At 39.6% G+C, this 18,462-nt stretch overlaps 1 protein-coding gene across 1 annotated transcript; it reads left to right on the top strand.

Annotated features, from left to right (window-relative positions):
• Positions 1-2,973: 2,973 nt before the first annotated feature.
• On the top strand, positions 2,974-12,419 carry LOC105936913 (E3 ubiquitin-protein ligase RNF14). The gene is given in 8 exon segments (XM_036140848.1): positions 2,974-3,334; positions 4,570-4,700; positions 6,559-7,095; positions 7,097-7,276; positions 8,429-8,507; positions 8,626-8,829; positions 11,839-12,011; positions 12,095-12,419. Coding segments are annotated over 8 exon segments (1,521 nt in total). The 5' UTR covers positions 2,974-3,180; the 3' UTR covers positions 12,158-12,419.
• Positions 12,420-18,462: the final 6,043 nt, after the last annotated feature.

Here is an 18,462-nt window from a genome sequence, read left to right as displayed (position 1 = left end):
AGCACTTTTCAGGATTAACTCACGAGCCGATAATTAAATGAAACGTGTTAACGAAGCTGCTCCACTCTATAACCTGTGCCAAGGCCTTACCCATATGTGTTGACCTGTATCCATTAATGTACTGGAGCAGTTTAAATCCCCCAATATTCTAATGTAACACTTATTACAGAGGTTAATTGTTGTGTATGTGGCAAAGCCGTTAGGCACGTAATAACTACTACAGAATCCGTGTAGTGTCATAAATGTGACATGTAAGCATGTCCTTAATGTGTTTGGTACCAAGCTACTTCTGATAGCTTTGATAGAATAGACTTTGGCAGAATATGTATTTATAAAAACAATGCTTGATATTTGCTAATAAAAAGCGAAATTAGTTACACACTGTCCCTTTAAGATTAAGTTATTTATTTCATTCTTTTTTTTTCTATTTCTAAAAAGATGCTGTGTGCGATATACAGTAGTTCTGCATTTCAATACAGTCTCACCACTTGAATAAGAAAGATGTGACATTTTATTTATTACAAAGGATTTACTCCAGAATCTTGCTCATAGCTACAAGACACATCTGGTTTTAAAGCACCTTCACTTTAAATATTAGTGGTAATATATAAATAAATATAAATCTATATGCATACATTTGTTTCACGATTAGGTGGAAATTTGTAATAAATGTAAACTTGCACATGAGGAGGAAGCTGACACTGCACAAGCAAATCCTTGAGGTGGTGTATCGGTGTTGAGATGTTTTTCTTCCACTGGGACAAGGAAGCTGGTCCAAGATGATGGATAGATGGATGTAGCTTATTATGTATTAATCCTGAAACAAAACCTGTGAGGACCTTCAAAACGTTCTCCAGACTTTTTGAATTGAGAAAGCTTCCTGGATAGGAAGTGAAACATCTTCAAACTACGGAAAACAAGTCCAGTTGCTTTGTTTTTTACTCTTATTGGAATGACCATGACCTGGATGACTGAGAATCTTCACCAGCATACGATCTTCAAAAAGATGAGGCTGAGGTGGAGATTCCCCTCCACCAGGGTAACTACCCAAAACACAGGGCCAGTCTTGAAAAAATGGTTTTGATCAACTGAGGCACCATCTCCCAATAAATAGTGGCTGAATCAGTTGCTCCACAACTGAAGGACATACAACTTGTTTTGCATTCAATTAAAGAAAATGTATGCATTAGAATGGCCCAGTCAATCTTCCTGCCTGTCTCTGCTTTCTCGGTTCTGACCCTGTGCCTGCCTATTGTCCACCGAATACCTGCCAGTCCCAGGAATAAAACCCTGAGAACTTCCCTGACCGGGATCCAGATTGCATTAGGGCATCTCCAGCAACATACCCCACCAAGAGGCGCCTGCACTCACCGTCCCAGCCAGCTCCGGGATTGTGAGAAGTGGACTGGAACCTTGTATGGAAATCAGACACACAATACATGCACAATTCACCAGACATAAAACACAAAGATATTCACTAAAGGTATAGTGGACGTTCTTCTTTCGGCTTTGAGTTTCACAGGCATTGTCTTATCTACTGGTTGTCCTACATATTAATCATTGTGACATGGTCACCTAATACCAATTCTAGGTTTCTTACATACATTTCCAGAAAAAACCCATTTGCAGTACTTTTAATACATTTTCAGAATATTTATTCATTCAATTAACATCAACCTTACCTGATGCTCTGATTGAATTAAATAACAGCTCCAAATGATTGTTAACCACAGTAGTCCGGTCCGATGTTCTGTTGTCTGTGAGATATCAGAGGTGTCTTACTTTTGATAGGGTGAATTACAGTTAAATAATGCAGTCGTAACATCTATATGTATGTAATTTGCTGGTTAATGTTAGCACAAGAACATTGTTTTATTTCTTGAATTGCCTTCTTGCATCAGTTAATCTAAATCAAGGTTAGGAAATATCCGAGACTTTCTGTTATTTACATGAAGTCTTAAATTATTTAAATTAGCCTATTTTGTCGGGAATAACTCGTTTGGCACGACATGAGTACCAAACATTAGCAAGCTTGAATTTTGTCGGTGGACAAAAATACAGAAAAATAACATTTTAATCACAAATACAAACAATATCTGTTCATCTTACTTGTGAAAAGTTATCCCTCGAGCCCTGATGTGAATAGTACGTTAGCTGTGTGATTTATATATATATATATATATATATATATATATATATATATATATATATATATATATATAAATGTTATGAATTTAGGATCAATTTGGTAAATCTAAACATTGTGGTCTTCATTATTTCATAAAACCGTGTCACATGTGAAACTTTAGGAACAGAGGTAAAATGACTAATATGAGAAAAAAAAAGACCTAGGACAATTAAGTAAAAAAAAAAAAAAAAGTGGTAATGTTATGAGAAAAACGTGATATTATGAAAATTAAGAGGGGAACATTTCCAGAATAGTCAAAGTTTGCAGAAGTATTTCACTCCTGGAGTAATAGGGCCAGGTTAGATTATTTTAAGTATTTTTATTCTTTATGAGAATTAATTCAGGAGAATGAAGCTAAAGGGATACAAAAATAAACTTGTAATATTACAAAATAAAAATATTACATAGATATTACTATCTATGGCTCTGGTCAATCACAACGTAGAGCCAGCAACGCCCCGCCCCCAAGCTCCACCCCTTCAAAGAGTTCAGAAAACACATGTTTTTTTTTTTTTTTTTTAAACTTGTAGTTTTGGTAAACAGTTGGTTGAATAAAGGGTTGAGTGTGAATTCAGTGCTTATGTGTTCTGTATCTGAAAATAGGTTGCCAAGCAGCATATAATACTCAGGGCTGCACTTAAAATATATGTTTTGAATTTGTTGATACTTATCAATCAATATAATTTCTATTTTATCGATATACTTTTTCACCTGTATTACATCAGAGTGCCTGAAACATGCAGTGATTGGTGGAGCAGCTGATTACTGAGCCTTGCATCAGACCGAAGCATATTTACAGTGAGTCAGCGGCGGGGCGGGCTCACAGGGAACAGGAAAAACTGCATTATAGACGCTAGAGCTAGTTTTTATAATCTTTGTTTAAAGTACTAAATCCGCGGCGTTCTGTGTTAAACTAAAGAGGACGTTTGAGCTGCTTCGCTGTTGTGTCGAGGAGTGGCTGAACAGCTCAGAGTCGCTCCAGTTGGGACTTCATGAACGCGGATTTGGAGGAGCAGGAAGACGAGCTGCTCGCCCTGCAGAGCATCTTCGGGTCGGACGAGTTCCTCCGAGATGAGTCGAAGTCTGCCGGAGAATGCCGAGTTTCTGTCGAGCTCCCCGTGGGTTTTAACGTGCTGCTGAAACACGGTAAATAACCCGGTCGTGCTCGTAATGTCAACGTGAACTGTAAAAGTAAATTAAAAAAAATTTAAAATAAATAAAACCTTAAGAGGTGTTGTAAAATACACCGGAACAGCTATTTTATGGCGAGTTGCGCATCGACACCCGCTTTTAAGGTAGCGGTTCAACTCTATGATGCATTCAGGTTAGCTCGTACAATAGAGTATTAGAAAACTCCATACACATTTTTAGATCATCATTTGTAACCGAGATCTTAATTCCTTGAGATCCCTGACCTTTCCCAAATAATTAAACGATAACTAGGACCAAAACATAATAAAAACAAAAGAAAAAGAAAAGAAAAATCTAAAATATTTCTAATCTAAACCTCTGTGAAAGCAAAATATAAAGTCAGACATGACTCTACATAAATGGCAACTATTATGAACACCATTTATTTTCTTTTTTTGACAGTGTATTTAGTTAAGGATTTTTGTTCCTATGTTTTTTCTGAATTTCTTTCGGAGCAAATCAACTTTTTCTTAGAGCACTTTTATATTTTATCTAGTGATAACGCTGCTATGTGTAACACCAAGACATAATAGAAATCTCAGCTGTACACACAAACTCTATAAATCAGCTAATAATAACAAAAATGATAATACAATTTCTTTGTTAAATTATGTTTGTTGAAATGGTGACAGTGTGCACAGGTACAACATACTGGACACATAAGTTCGACCTTGTTTAGAATAAGGAACTGAATGCTATAATAAATAAACTTAATAAATAAATATTAAAAAAGATCATAAAGACGTAGGACTATTTTTGAATTATCCAACTTCACTTAAAAACAACACCTACTGGATACTGGGACCCGACATCAGACATACATGAAAACCGGTTTTGGAAACAACAACGCAGACTAACATTAATGTTATGTAAATAGCCCGACTTTAACCTAACTGAAGATTAATGGCCTGCGCTTAAAAGACAAGTTCATCTGAAAGGCTGCTTAATGCCAAAGATGGGTGTGTGCCCATTTCTGACTGGTACTGTGTGAGTTATATTACTGCTTCTAGGTGTGAAGTCAGGTGCTAATAGTCATATATAAATTACCTTAAATCATTATTTCTCTACTAATTTTGTCTTTTAAACTCCAAACAATCTATAATAAAAGAAAATCTGTTTATTAATATGTCATTTACTTATGGCCTCAGCGATGAACTTTGATCACCTTATCTTGTTTTCCCTCCTACAAGATCAAACAATTAGGCAGTATGACGTCTCCTTCCTCCCACCGCTGCTTCTAACCTTTGAGCTTCCAGAGGATTACCCGTCCTCCTCTCCTCCCTCCTTCACCCTCACCTGCAGCTGGCTGACTCAACCACAGGTAATAAATAGAGACTATAAGTCCAGTCACACATTTTAAAGAGCTCTATAAGGAGCTTTTAAATGTGCGACTGGTGCGAGGCTTCAGAAAAAGTCTCCTTTGGATGGGTGATGCCAAAGTAGGGATGTTTGGCCATAACGCTTTGGAGAAAATCAAACAGCGTTTCATCGTAAACAATCCATGGCATTTATCAAGCGTGGTGGTAGCCTGATGATGTGAGCTTGATTTGCAGCTGCAATAACTGAGTTGCACCTTAAAGTGACAGAGTAACGCATATAATCCTCTACGTAGCAAGTGCGAGACCCTCTTTCCTAGGGGTTCCCAAAGTGGGGGTCAGGACCCCCCGGGGGAATCGTGAGACACCTCTTTGTGGGGTTGCAAGTATTTGATGCTGATGTCCTAAAATATTTTATTATTTCCTGCACTTTATTGTAAGATTTCTAATAGAAATCCAACTTTATTCTCATAATATGACTTTATTTTCACAATCTCCTTAAAAAAAACCTCACACACACCCTCACCAAAAGGGGGCCACCAGTCTCTGGTGTTGTTTCGGGGGTCGCAGGCTGAAAAGTATGGGAACTCCCCCTCTGTCCTACAGCTGAAGCTTGGCCTGAGCTTCTTAACTGAACATTGATCCAAAACGGTCTAGTCAAAGTCTACATTTTAAAAGAACCTAATAAGACCTGTTCAGAAGGAAATATCTGCAAAACCCAACTAAAAATCCCTCCACAATAACAGAGAGACTAACAAAGACCAGGGTTCTCATTTAGAAAACGATGCGTAGATTCCCTACTAAAAGTCTCCGTGTGCCGAGAAAAAGAAAGTGGTGTACGGCAAAATAAAATTCTTATTTATAAAACCTTGCGGACCCACACCAGCACACAATTTACCTTTATAGATCACAGCTGTACCTGATTCCGCCTCAGATTCAACCGTAAACGGTCGATGCAAAGCACCTCATGATTGTTAATGTGTGTTAAAAATGGGTCAGCTGATTGTTTTATTCATCATGGTGACGTGGCGCCACGGAGAAAAGGCAAAAAAACTTTGGGAAAAATTTCACAATTTCTGCATTAAATTTGTAAATCAGAGGTAAAAGTACAGATCTCGCCCACAAAGAACCCAGTTACTGTTTCAAATGTCGGACGACAGCCGTTCTCTGTGTTGAAATTCCTCTGAGGCTGTTGCTCCAGTCCAGGGGTCTGCAACCTGTAGCTCTGGACCTTCCATAGTGGCTCTTAATAACTTTGGTTGCAATCTATTTTTTTTATTATGGTATTTAAATGTAATAATGATAATAAATGCAGGTTTTAGCAGTTTCTTTCCTGGAATAATTGCTTTTAATTTTCACAACAGAATGATGCTAAAAGTGCCAGTAATATTTAATTTTAAATCAGTATTTTTTCATGATTAACTATGATTTGCTTTACATCATAATCCACAAATATCAACATCCCATCAATCCTGTTTTTTTTTAAACCTCAAAATAGACATAAAAGGGCATTTCTTTAACAATGAGAAGATATTTCCTACAGTCAATCTTATAAAGGCCAGGCAACATTTGCAGCTCTAAACGAGTTTAATTTAAGTGGACTGTAGGAAAAATTATTCTTTAGACTGTAAGGGTTGCAGGCCCCTGGTTTAGAACGACAATCAGTGAAGGAAGCGAGAGGAAGCAGTGTATTCCTACACAGTGATAAATGATATGCGTGGAAGGTGACGTACGCACATTTTAGGCCCCATTTTGTGCGTACAGAAGCTTTATAAATGAGACCCCAGTTGATCGTTATAACTCCTGATACGCAAAGCCTAGGTTTTTTCTTCAAATATAACTGTATTTATTTCTCTCTCTCAGCTAACTTCGCTGCGTGACAAGCTCACTGACCTCTATCAGACCACCAGGGGCGCTGTTGTGCTCTTCTCCTGGATACAGTTTCTGAGGGAGGATGCCCTGAAGCACCTGGACATCCACACTCTGCTGGAGCTTCCTACCGATGAGTCTGAAACTCCTCAAACCAGCCAGGGAAAACCCGATGCTGAGCGCTCGGACGCAGACGAAGAGGAGAGCGCTCCAGGATCCGAACCGCCAGATGATCAGTATCATCAAGTGTCGTCTAACCCACCTCTCCCGCCTGGAGGCGATGCACACGGCTCAGACGTCACAGCCTCCGAAACCTCTGAGTCGACTGATGACTCCAGGGGAGATTGTTCCTCAGCTGCAGACAAATCTGAACTTCCTGATTCAGCACGGCAGGAGGAGGTCCGCGGCATCCCTCCGAACAAAGACCAGAGTTACCCGGGTCTCTCTTTAACCCCGGCTCAGATGCTCCTGTCCCGGATCTTGATCCATGACGCAGAGCAGAGACAGAAGGTGTTTGCCGGCACGCCCTTTAGACTGTGCGGTTTGTTTCTCCACCTGGCTCGGGTCGGAGTGCGTGCAGCTGCACGAGTGCGGCCACATCTTCTGCCGGGCCTGTCTCGGTGAGTTCTGTAAGGCCCAGATTACAGAGGGGAACGTCCGGGGCGTCACCTGTCCTCAGGTGGGCTGCCCTACCACGCCCACCCCAGCGCAGGTACACACCCGATGTGCTGAAGTAAATGTAAACCATGAAGTCCACCCAAATATGGTTCTTATCTGCAGATATTTGAGTGCCTCTGATGATATTCCCATTTTTAATGACAAAACTAAATTATTTTAACATTTTCTGTGTATTCTTTATAACAGCTGATTGTGTACATACGCAATCAGCCTCATATTTACAATATTCAATTAAATTAAATTTTATTTATTTAGCACCAAATCATCCCAAGGCTCTTGAAAAAGTCAGATTCCATCAGATCCTCCAGGTTGGTGAGAAAGTTTCCTCTCTAAGGAAACCCAGCAGGTTGCATCAAGTCTCTCCAAGCAGCATTCACTCCTCCTGAAAGAGCGTAGAGCCCCAGTGGACAGTCGTCTGCATTGCTGATGGCTTTGCAGCAATCCCTCATACTGAGCATGCATGAAGCGACAGTGGAGAGGAAAACTCCCCTTTAACAGGGAGGAGAACCTCCAACAGAACCAGGCTCAGTGTGAACGCTCATCTGCCTCCACCCACTGGGGCTTAGAGAAGACAGAGCAGAGGCAAAGAAAGCCCAGAACCACACATTGATCCAGGAGTACTTTCTATGTTATATGGTAATAGTGGATGATCTGCCTCCCCTGATGATGTCACAGCTAACAGAACGCCAGACCAGGGGTGCCTTCTATGAAGAGAAAAAAGACAGAACAAAAGGTTAAAAGCTGAAATAACAACCAACAATGCAAATTGGAGAACAGTAGGAGAACTCAGCAGAGTGAGAGAAATAGACCCTGATGTCCTCCAGCAGCCTAAGCCTATAGCAGCATAACTACAGAGATAGCTCAGGGTAACATGAGCCACTCTGACTAGAAGCTTTGTCAAAAAGGAAAGTTTTAAGATTAGTCTTACAAGTAGACAGGGTGTCTGCCTCACGGACCAAAACTGGGAGTTGGTTCCACAGGAGAGGAGCCTGATAGCTAAAGGATCTGCCTCCCATTCTACTTTTAGAGACTCTAGGGACCACCATATTCTTGTTGCTTTCTGTTTGTTTTGTGAAATAAGTAAGTGACAGCAAACCTTTAACCCGCAAATCTTATACATTGTGATTATTTCTCCTTCTTCTAAAATCTCATCTTGACTGTGTTCCCTCCTTGATGTCTCTTCCAGGTAAAAAGTCTCGTAGGAGAGGAGCTCTTTCACAGATATGACCGTCTTCTTCTGCAGTCCACCCTGGACCGCATGCCTGGTGTGCTTCTCCTAACATTACATCTAACAGAGAAAAAAAAAAGCCAAATAAATTTCAGGTTTAGATGCTCATCTGTTTGCTCATCTCTCATTTCATCCCCATTTTGTCCTGCTCTTAGACGTCGCATATTGTCCTCGGCTCTCTTGCGGTTCTGCTGTTATTCTGGAGAAGTCCAGCCCTGCGGCCATGTGTTCTGTCTGCAGCTTCGCCTTCTGTGTCGACTGCAAGAAGACCTACCATGGAACAAGCAAGTGTTACGAAACGCCGAAGGTGCCTGAACAGACGAGCGAAGATCCTCTGGCTGTACCGCCGCAGACAGAAGGTACGCAGTATCTGGATAATCTGTGATGCTTTTCACATGTTACCAGATTAAAACCACAACCTTAAATGGGACTCGTTAGGATTTTATGTAGCGCACAATTCTGAAGTGGAAGGAATGGGACGCATAGTTCTCAAAGTGCTTTAAACTATGTGGGCCTTTTTGTTATATTTCCTCCCTTCTACTCTGACACCCCAAATTGAAACCGAGGACAAACAGTCCTCTCCTGCCGTCTAACTTGTAACTGAGGCACACTTGGGCTTAATTTATTATCAGTATAATTATGGCTGTTCTTTGAAGGTTTTTGGATAAGGACACAGGAGCGTAGCAGGCAGGTCGGGCGGGACGTCGCCAAGATCCACCGCTCCTCTGGGAGAACCTGTCGATAAAATACAGGACAGATATTTGTTGCACATTTGTTTTATGAAATCTTTATTCAGATTTGGAAGAGATCGGCAACACACAAAGAAAAACACAAACACTGTTTCTGTTAGGATAATAGTGCCCATATTTATTATTCCCCACAGAATACAGCAACACAAAACAGCAAGCACTTCTTAAACACTATTTCTGCTACCCCACAGAATATAGCAAAATAGCAAGCATTAACAAACACTATTTCTGCTACCCCACAGAATATAGCAACACACACAGCAAGCACTTCGCACACGCAAAGTAGCAAGCACTTAAAGCAACATGCTTTCAGACAGGCGATTGTTGACAGGAGGACATGAGTTTGGTTAGAGGAAAAGTCTGAATATTGGCCGAACACAAAACCTCTGGATGACAGAATGATGGTGGAAGGTGGTGGCGACGTCATGCTGTGGGCGTGCTCTATGCAGCAGAAACAGGATAGATGGTCAGAGGTAATGGCATCGCCGAAGCTAAATACTGGCCAATGTTTGTGGAAAAAAACGTTAGAGGCTGGAGAAGACTTGGGACGGGTTATTATCACCAGTCGTTTCCCCTGCTGGCCTTTATTCCTCCTCACCTCATTTTGCCTGCTTCCTGCTTTTGTTTGGGTTCAAATCCACAACAATCATGTATCAAAATTTTTATTTTTTTGTACAAAAAGGGGAAAAAATAGTTTTTTCTTCCTCCTCAAAAAATGCTCTACTTTGTGTCACTCAGTCGAATATAATCCCAATAAAATCAAGTGATGTTTGTCTCTTTGGCGCAAGAAAACATGGCAGATCTTTGCTGGGTAGGGATATGTTTGCAAGGCATTATAGAGAAAACCTAAAATATTTTTTGATTTACTCAAAATGAAACATATTGATGACGAATATTTAGATACAAACTACATTCATAAATTTCTAAAGGCAGAAAGTCAAAGAATGAGACATTTTAAAAGACACAGAGAAACTACATTTTCAAACTATCTGTGAAAAAGAACAATTGAACAAACAAAAAAATTAAATAGTATTTTTCTGTTTTCACTTTTTTTATAGATAAAGGCAAGGCAAATTTATTTAAATAGCACAATTCAGTACAGAGACAATGCAAAGTGCTTTGCATGATTAAAATATAGGAATAAAAGCAAGTAGGGATAGAATGTAGAAACAAAAAAGCACATTTAAAAACAGTAAAACAGTTTAACTTGAACATTCAAAGGCAATTTTAAACAAATGTGTTTTTAATCTCGATTTAAAGGAACTCAGGCTTTCCACACTTTTACAGTTTTCTGGAAGTTTGTTCCAGATAAGTGGAGCATAGGAACTGTGTTCTGGTTCTGCAGAGCAGGCTGGAGCCAGAAGACCTGAGTGGTCTGGAGGGTTGATGCCCTGATAACAAGTCTGTGACGTATTTAGGTGCTAAGCCATTCAGGGATTTATAGACTAACAGAAGGATTTTAAAGTCTATTCTCTGAGATACAGGGAGCCAGTATAGTGACTTTAGAACTGGAGTGATGTGCTCTACGTTCTTAGTCTTAGTGAGGACGCGGGCAGCAGCGTTCTGGATCAGCTGCAGGTGTCTGATCCACTTTTTAGGCAGACCTGTGAAAACACCGTTGCAGTAATCAATTCTACTAAATATAAACGCATGGATTAGTTTTTCCAGATCCTGCTGAGACATCAGTCCTTTAATCCTGGAAATGTTCCTCAGGTGATAGAAAGCTGACCTTGTAATTGTCTTTAGATGCTTTTGGAGGTTCAGGTCTGAGTCCATCACTACACCCAGGTTTCGGGCCTGATTAGTGGTTTGTAGCTGAAGCAGCTGAAGCTGTGTGCTAACTTTTGATCTCTCCTCTATTGGTCCAAAAATTATTACTTCTGTTTTGTTTTTATTCAACAGAAGAAAATTTTGGCACATCCAGGTATTGATTTCTTCTAGGCATTTACTCAGTGCTTGAACTGGTTTATAGTCACCTGGTGACATGGTGTTGTAAAGCTGTGTGTCGTCTGCATAGTTATGGTAGCTGATGTTGTTATTTTTTATTATCTGAGCAAGAGGGAGCATGTAGATATTGAAGAGGAGGGGACCCAGAATGGACCCTTGGGGAACCCCACATGTGATTTTTGTCGTCTTTGATGTAAAGTTACCTACTGATACAAAAAAATTCCCTGTCCTTTAAGTAGGATTTAAACCAGTTGAGTGCTGTACCAGAGAGGCCGACCCAGTTCTCCAGGCGCTTTAACAGAATGGAGTGATCGACAGTATCAAATGCTGCACTGAGGTCCAATAGAACCAGCACGGTGGTTCTTCCACAATCTGTATTTATATGGATGTCATTAAACACCTTAATAAGGGCGGTCTCTGTACTGTGGTGAGCACAGCCAAACATTATATGGCAACACGTGCGTTATTTCTAAACAACCGACAAGCTCAAAGAAAATTCAAAATGGCGGAAGAAAGAAGACTTTAAGTCTTAACAAGCAGCAATGGAAGGAACATTAGTAGCATGAAGGCATTTTTGCACAACTAAGCACAAACTGCAGCTGCATCCAGAGATCGCACGTCGTCCAGCCGGAGAAATTGTGTATTTCAGCTTGTTTTCCGTGCTTCTCTCAGAGGGAATGATGGCGCTTCTTGAAGACTACACCACTGCCAGCAAGTGGAGGCGACGCCTCCTGGAGAACCGATACGGACGCCAAACGCTGCTGCACACCATCGAGGGGCGCGTGAGTGACAGGTGGAAAGCGGTGCACACCAAACCCTGCCCTCACTGCTTCTTCCCAATACAGGTACGTCTCGTGATCCCCGGCCAAACCTTTTTGTTTCTCATCGTTCTACTCGCTGCACAGAAATGCTGTCGTCTGTGTTGCAGAAGGATGGCGGATGCAACCACATGATTTGCCGTTGGTGTCACCGCATGTTTAACTGGGAGTGACTCTGTTGAGTCAGATGCCTCATGGGAAGAGATTGCCGCTGTGATAAAGATGCACTTAAACCAATCTTTTCTGTATACTTTGGCTGTATGCTGACCCTAACCCGTTTGGTGCCCTAGGTGCAGTTCTTTAACGTGCCCCCCCTTCCTTCGGCGATTTACCAACGCTTACAAGAGAAATTCAATAGCACTGATTTTACCACGGTCTTTAATTTCTAAGACATGTCACCCAATTTACACACCTAATAAACTACCATTGCCTACACAAATCGTAGACAATATAAAAACCCTAACCACAAATTGTAAATAAATAATAATATCCCACCATTTTTATTTTATTTTTATTGAATTATTCAAATTATGGATTGGGTGTTCCTGCTGTTCAGCCTTTTTGGCACTTTAGTGAAATTGTGCAATAGTTTTGGGTGAGTCATTGCCCAGCGCTGTGTTTATTTTATTTCATATTAAATTATTTTGTGTGTGTGTGTTGTTTCTTTTTATTGTGCTTTGATTTTAAATGTTTGCAGTATCACCGGTTTTAGTTTCTCATGTGTACTTATTCTTTCTCAGGAACGGTTGCCTTCCATCTAATTGTCGCTCGGTGCTTTCTGTGGATAACTAATAAATCACCTGCTTTTACGGGACTGTGGTATCGTTAGCTTTAGGTGTATTCTTGTACTCGTTCGGGTTGGGTACTGCATCAAACAAAATTTGCATGCCCACACAGATTGCACACAACTCTATACATAAGCTGCATTTACACCATGTAATAACCACATGCAAAAACTACAAAGGCTATATAAAATACATACATAGAACTTTACACAAAACTATGTAAAAAAGGCATTTTACAGAAGTCTAATGGTGCTTTTATTACTGCATCCAATATGCCACTACGTACTCAACCTCAACTCTCCCACTACAGCGTTACTTTACTAGATTTTCTCCAGAAAAGTAATCTTTAAAATACTTCTGTTAGTCTATAAATCCCTGAATGGTTTAGCACCTAAATACATCACAGACTTGTTATCAGGGCATCAACCCTCCAGACCACTAAGGTCTTCTGGCTCCAGCTTGCTCTGCAGAACCAGAACCAGAACCAGACACGGAGAAGCAGCATTTAGTTCCTATGCTCCAGTTATCGAACAAACTCCCAGAAAACTGTAAAAGTGCTGAAAGCCTGAGTTCCTTTAAATGAAGGTTAAAAACACATTTGTTTAAGATTGCCTTTGACTGTTCTAGATAAACTGTTTTACTGAAACGTCATTAGTTCAACTTTGTAGTCCAACTGTTTTTATTTGTTTGCTTTTTGTTTCTATTCTCCCACGTTCTATTTTGTTTCTACATTTTATTCCTACTGGCTTTTATTCTGTTTTATTTTCTTATATTTTAATCATGTAAAGCACTTTGCATTGTCTCTGTACTGAAATATGCTATACAAATAAATTTACCTTGCCTTGCCTATAAATTTGGTATTCTTATTATTTGTAGTACTATTAACTGAGTAATGCGTCACCTTTGAATCTGTGTATATTTTTGCATTTTAAGAGTTCCTTGTAATACATTATTATGTCATATTATAATGTATAATTTATATTGCAGGTGATAATTTTTCTTTTACGGCGCCCCCTGGAGCCCACGGCACCCTTAGCATTTGCCTATGCTGCCTAAATGGTGCCAGCAACATCTGCTTAAACCAGATTATGAAGAAAGACACACACACACACACACACACACACACACACACACACACACATATATATATATATATATATATATATATATATATATATATATATATATATATATATATATATATATATATATATATATTTGCAATTTAGGTGCAGGTACAGAGCACTAATTACAGCAATAACACAATCAGCTTTAGTCCCCCAGGGCTGGCCTTGCCTCTGTAACAGGCTTTTATGATTCATGGTATCTGATGCAAGTCCAAGGTTCAAGTCCATTATCTGAGGCCATTAGGAGAGTCAGGCGCTTTAACCAGGCAGTCTCTGTGCTACCATTAACTCTGAATCCGGACGGTAAGGAACCTGAGAATCAGAACCAGTCCTGTCTTCACATATTTCCTTATGAGAAAAAAAGCTTCTAATGTTATTAGTTTTGTTGTATAATTAAGCTGTATTAAACTGTAATAATATTCATAAACAACCCGGATGGGTTGTTTTCCTCTCCAACGAGGAATTTCTGTTACAAATGAAAATAGTAATGAGATTTCAGTACACCTATTTACGATAAACTTTTCGATTCAATTTTATTTATATAGCACCAATTCACAACATGTCATCTTAAGTCACTTTAAAAAGTCAAATTCCATTAAATCCTCCAGGTTGGTCAATAAGTTTCCTCTCTAAGGAAACCCAGCAGGTTGCATCAAGTCTCTCCAAGCAGCATTCACTCCTCCTGAAAGAGCGTAGAGCCACAGTGGACAGTCGTCTGCATTGTTGATGGCTTTGCAGCAATCCCTCATACTGAGCATGCATGAAGCGACAGTGGAGAGGAAAACTCCCCTTTAACAGGGAGGAGAACCTCCAGCAGAACCAGAACCAGGCTCAGTGTGAACGCTCATCTGCCTCGACCCACTGGGGCTTAGAGAAGACAGAGCAGAGACACAGAAAGCTCAGAAGCTCACATTGACCCAGGGGTACTTTCTATGCTAGATGGTATTAGCGGATGATCTGCCTCCCCTGATGATGTCACAGCTAACAAAACGCCAGACCAGGTGTACCTTCTATGAAGAGAAAAATGACAGAGAACAAGTTAAAAGCTCAAATAACAACAAACAATGCAGATTTGAGAGCAGTAGGAGAACTCAGCAGAGTGAGAGAAATAGACCCTGATGTCCCCCAGGTGTACCTTCTATAAAGAGAAAAAAACAGAGTTCAAATAAAAACATATAATGCAAAAAAAAAAAACACACAGTGGAAAGATATGAAAACTTTATGATCATTAGAAAACTCACAACACTTAAACAAAGACTGAATTTGCTAGTAATCAAACTAACACATATTCCTTAATGACTTGAATCAGCTAAAGAAACGTGCATACATACATTACTAAAGCTAATTTGACTCTACACACCTCTCCTAGAGGCTTTATTGGGAAGTTTAGGATAAAGAAATTGAACATTAAACATATTAGATTAGATTAGATTAGCTATCCAATATTCATAAAGACTTTATTTGTCTCTTAGGAATGTGAAGAAAAGGGTGTTGTGGCCTAATTTTGACCCAGTCTCTACTTCAACTTGTCAGCGGGAGAAGCAGAAAATAAAAGTTGTATTCATAGTCTGAACCACATTTGTTCCGTCAGATTTCAGCACCAGAACTGTCACTAAAGAAATAATTGAGCCCCTTGCTGTGGTCCACGATTGGGCTGTTGTCTCAGAAACATCTGGGCTACTCGCATTGACTCCACCCCAAACTTTGGACATCTAGTGGAGTGATGTTCAGTTCATCATCCGAAAATGAAGTATGGCGCACCTGCAAACCTGAGAGGCTAGAGCAACTGCAGAGAGACCCCATAGTAAAGAGGAGCTGCAGAGATCCACAGCTCGGGTGGACACATTCATCATCAAGGAAACTTGCTGATTTTCTATGGGAGAAAATGCAAGAAGAAATGTATCGTTGAAAAATAGCCATACTGCAAACACGTCAAATATTGTATAATATAATATTTTTGGCCTGTGTGCTGCATGTAGCCGAAAATTAGAGCAAAAGGCAGCGGCAACATCTTCTTCAGCACGGAGGAGGAAGCTGGTCACATTTTTACGTCAAGTTTCTGTGGGAAAGCGCTCGTTGCTGCAAACTGAAAAAGAGGATCACATTTTTGAGGGTATTGCTCCACTAATGAGTGTCAGGAAGTTGCTTTGTAGTAAAGAAAACCTTATTTAGCTTCAACACTGATGTAAAGTCAGAGTGTTGTTGTAATTTTCTACTATTACAAGCTTTCATCTCAGTATTTAACTGTCAGGTTGGGCTTATATAGAGACAGGCTCACACAAAAAACACAAAAATGTAGAAATCAACACTGAATTAAATGAATATCTGCGGTCATACCTCATTGTTTTACAGCACACGCGCTAGATGGCGCTGAAGAACAACATCAGTTAAATGAGCTTTTTGTAAAAAAAAATTTACAGGTTATTTTATGCAGGCAGTAATCCAAATCCTAAAAATATATAACAAATGATGCTGTTGTTCATTTAACGAGCTTTTCTCTGCAAAGCATTAAGAAAACAACTCTAAATAAACATTTGTTGCGCAATGGTTTAACAGTTTTGATCTAATTAGGTTTTGGGATACGATAAAACTGTTATACGGCTTTTTCTGTTACAATCGCAAAAAAAGTGTATCTGTCTTAAATGAATCCTGCATTTCATATTTTGTTTGCTTTTAAAGTCCAGGTACAGCTGCAGTTGGGCGTTTGACACCTACACACAGACTTCCTGTTTTCAAAGCCCCCCCCCCCACCCCCACCCCCCCCCCCCTCCTTTCCTGCGCCGCTCAGTTAAAACACTGGAACCGAGGTCCTGTCTGCAAAGTCACGGCTTGTTCCAGGAAGGATCCACTTTGCACACACCTATTTACAAATGGATAAAAATAGTCTCCCTGACCCGTGTTTTTCCAGCCGTCTTCTGATCCACAACACAGAAACCGATGTATGGGAAAGATACATTATTTGCATCACAGACCTCACAGCAAACACAGGGCCTCAAACTCACACCTACTTTATTAAACTGTGCTATCTTGTCACGTAACAACCTCACACTTCAACGTACTTAGATTTTATATCATAGATCAATAAGAAGTGATGGATTGTTTTCAGGATTTTAACTCTGACGCCTCTAAATTTTATCTCGGCATAAATAAAGCTATTTTGCGAGGGACTTAGTGGTTTGCTGCAGAACATTACAAAACAATCAGCATCATGATGATGATGAAGAAGACTTAAAGACGTCAAGGGTTACAAAATAAAAACACATCAAGTTTTAAACATCTCATTGAGCAAAGTTCAGTCCGTCCACTTAAAGAGACTTCCCAGTAAAGGACAAGAGGTCCCCAGGAACTCTGGAGGAACTGCAGAGATCCACAGCTCAGGTGGAAGAATCAGCATCACTTTACAATAAGGCTCGCCTTATGGATGGCTAATAGTTTATAGGTATGTTAATAATTAATTTGTCAACATGTTATAACTCATTTATGAGCGTTTGCTGTGCATTACTGGGAATTAAGGGCGAGCAAGAGACAAAACTGACAAGTTTGTGCTTACAGGGTCGTAACTTCTGTCTAAATTGTTTAATATAGGCAACTTTAGATGTAATATATAGTTGAACAGATTAGAGTCACTATCTGACAAGAAACTGGTCAGTTTTCTCTTTTGCCCACCCTTAATTAATGCATAATGAATATTTATGGACATGCTATAAAATGTTCACAGACTAATTAATTACATGTCTTTAAACTGTTTATTATCCATCTATAAGGGGAGCCCAAGAATCTGTTGAGAGGGCAACTATTAGATGTGTGTCCCACAAATTTGGCCTCAGAGGAAGAAAGGTTGAAAGAAAGCTGCTAAAAAGTGTTTTCAATGACAGTGGAAATAGGGCATAATTTAAGATACATTATATGGCAATTTTTACTTACATTTTAATAAAAATGGCCAGATGTTAATAACTAATACCTTTTTCAATAATCAATTACAGCCATCAAAACCGTCCTCTAGTTGTTAACCAGGTTTTTGCATGTCTCCTCTGGCATTTTGATTATTTATCATTGCTGATGAGCTCCAGGCCTTTCAGCTTGGAAGCTCTCTGTTCCATCACCATAATCTTTAGATTCCCCCCACAGATTCTCCATCAGACCCAAGTTGAGACTCCAGCTAAACCGCTCTGAAAGAATAACACTATGTCTGGTCATTTAGCAAAATTTTAAGTTTATTTTAAATCTAAATCTGTCAGGAGTATGAATAATAATATATTTCAGCAAGACAACAACACTAAACATAGATCAAGGTATATGCATGCCTTAGAACGGCCTAGTCAAAGTCCAGATTTAAATCTGATCCATGGTAAGATGTTCACGAATGCTCTATAATTCTGTAATGTCTGTATGTATATTGACTCCGCTAAGTTTTCTTAGAAACTTAAAACTCACCTGTCATTTTCTTCCGTGTAACAATTATTGCAATACTTTGTGATGTCACCCAAAATCCTAAAAACTTTTAAAACATTAAACTTTCTCAAGTGAATTGAGAAAGCTTCCTGGATGGGAAGCGAAACGTCTTCA

This window comes from Fundulus heteroclitus, chromosome 9 (assembly GCF_011125445.2).
Source record: "Fundulus heteroclitus isolate FHET01 chromosome 9, MU-UCD_Fhet_4.1, whole genome shotgun sequence".
Taxonomy (NCBI): domain Eukaryota; kingdom Metazoa; phylum Chordata; class Actinopteri; order Cyprinodontiformes; family Fundulidae; genus Fundulus; species Fundulus heteroclitus.
This window is presented reverse-complemented; position numbering and strand designations above follow the sequence as displayed.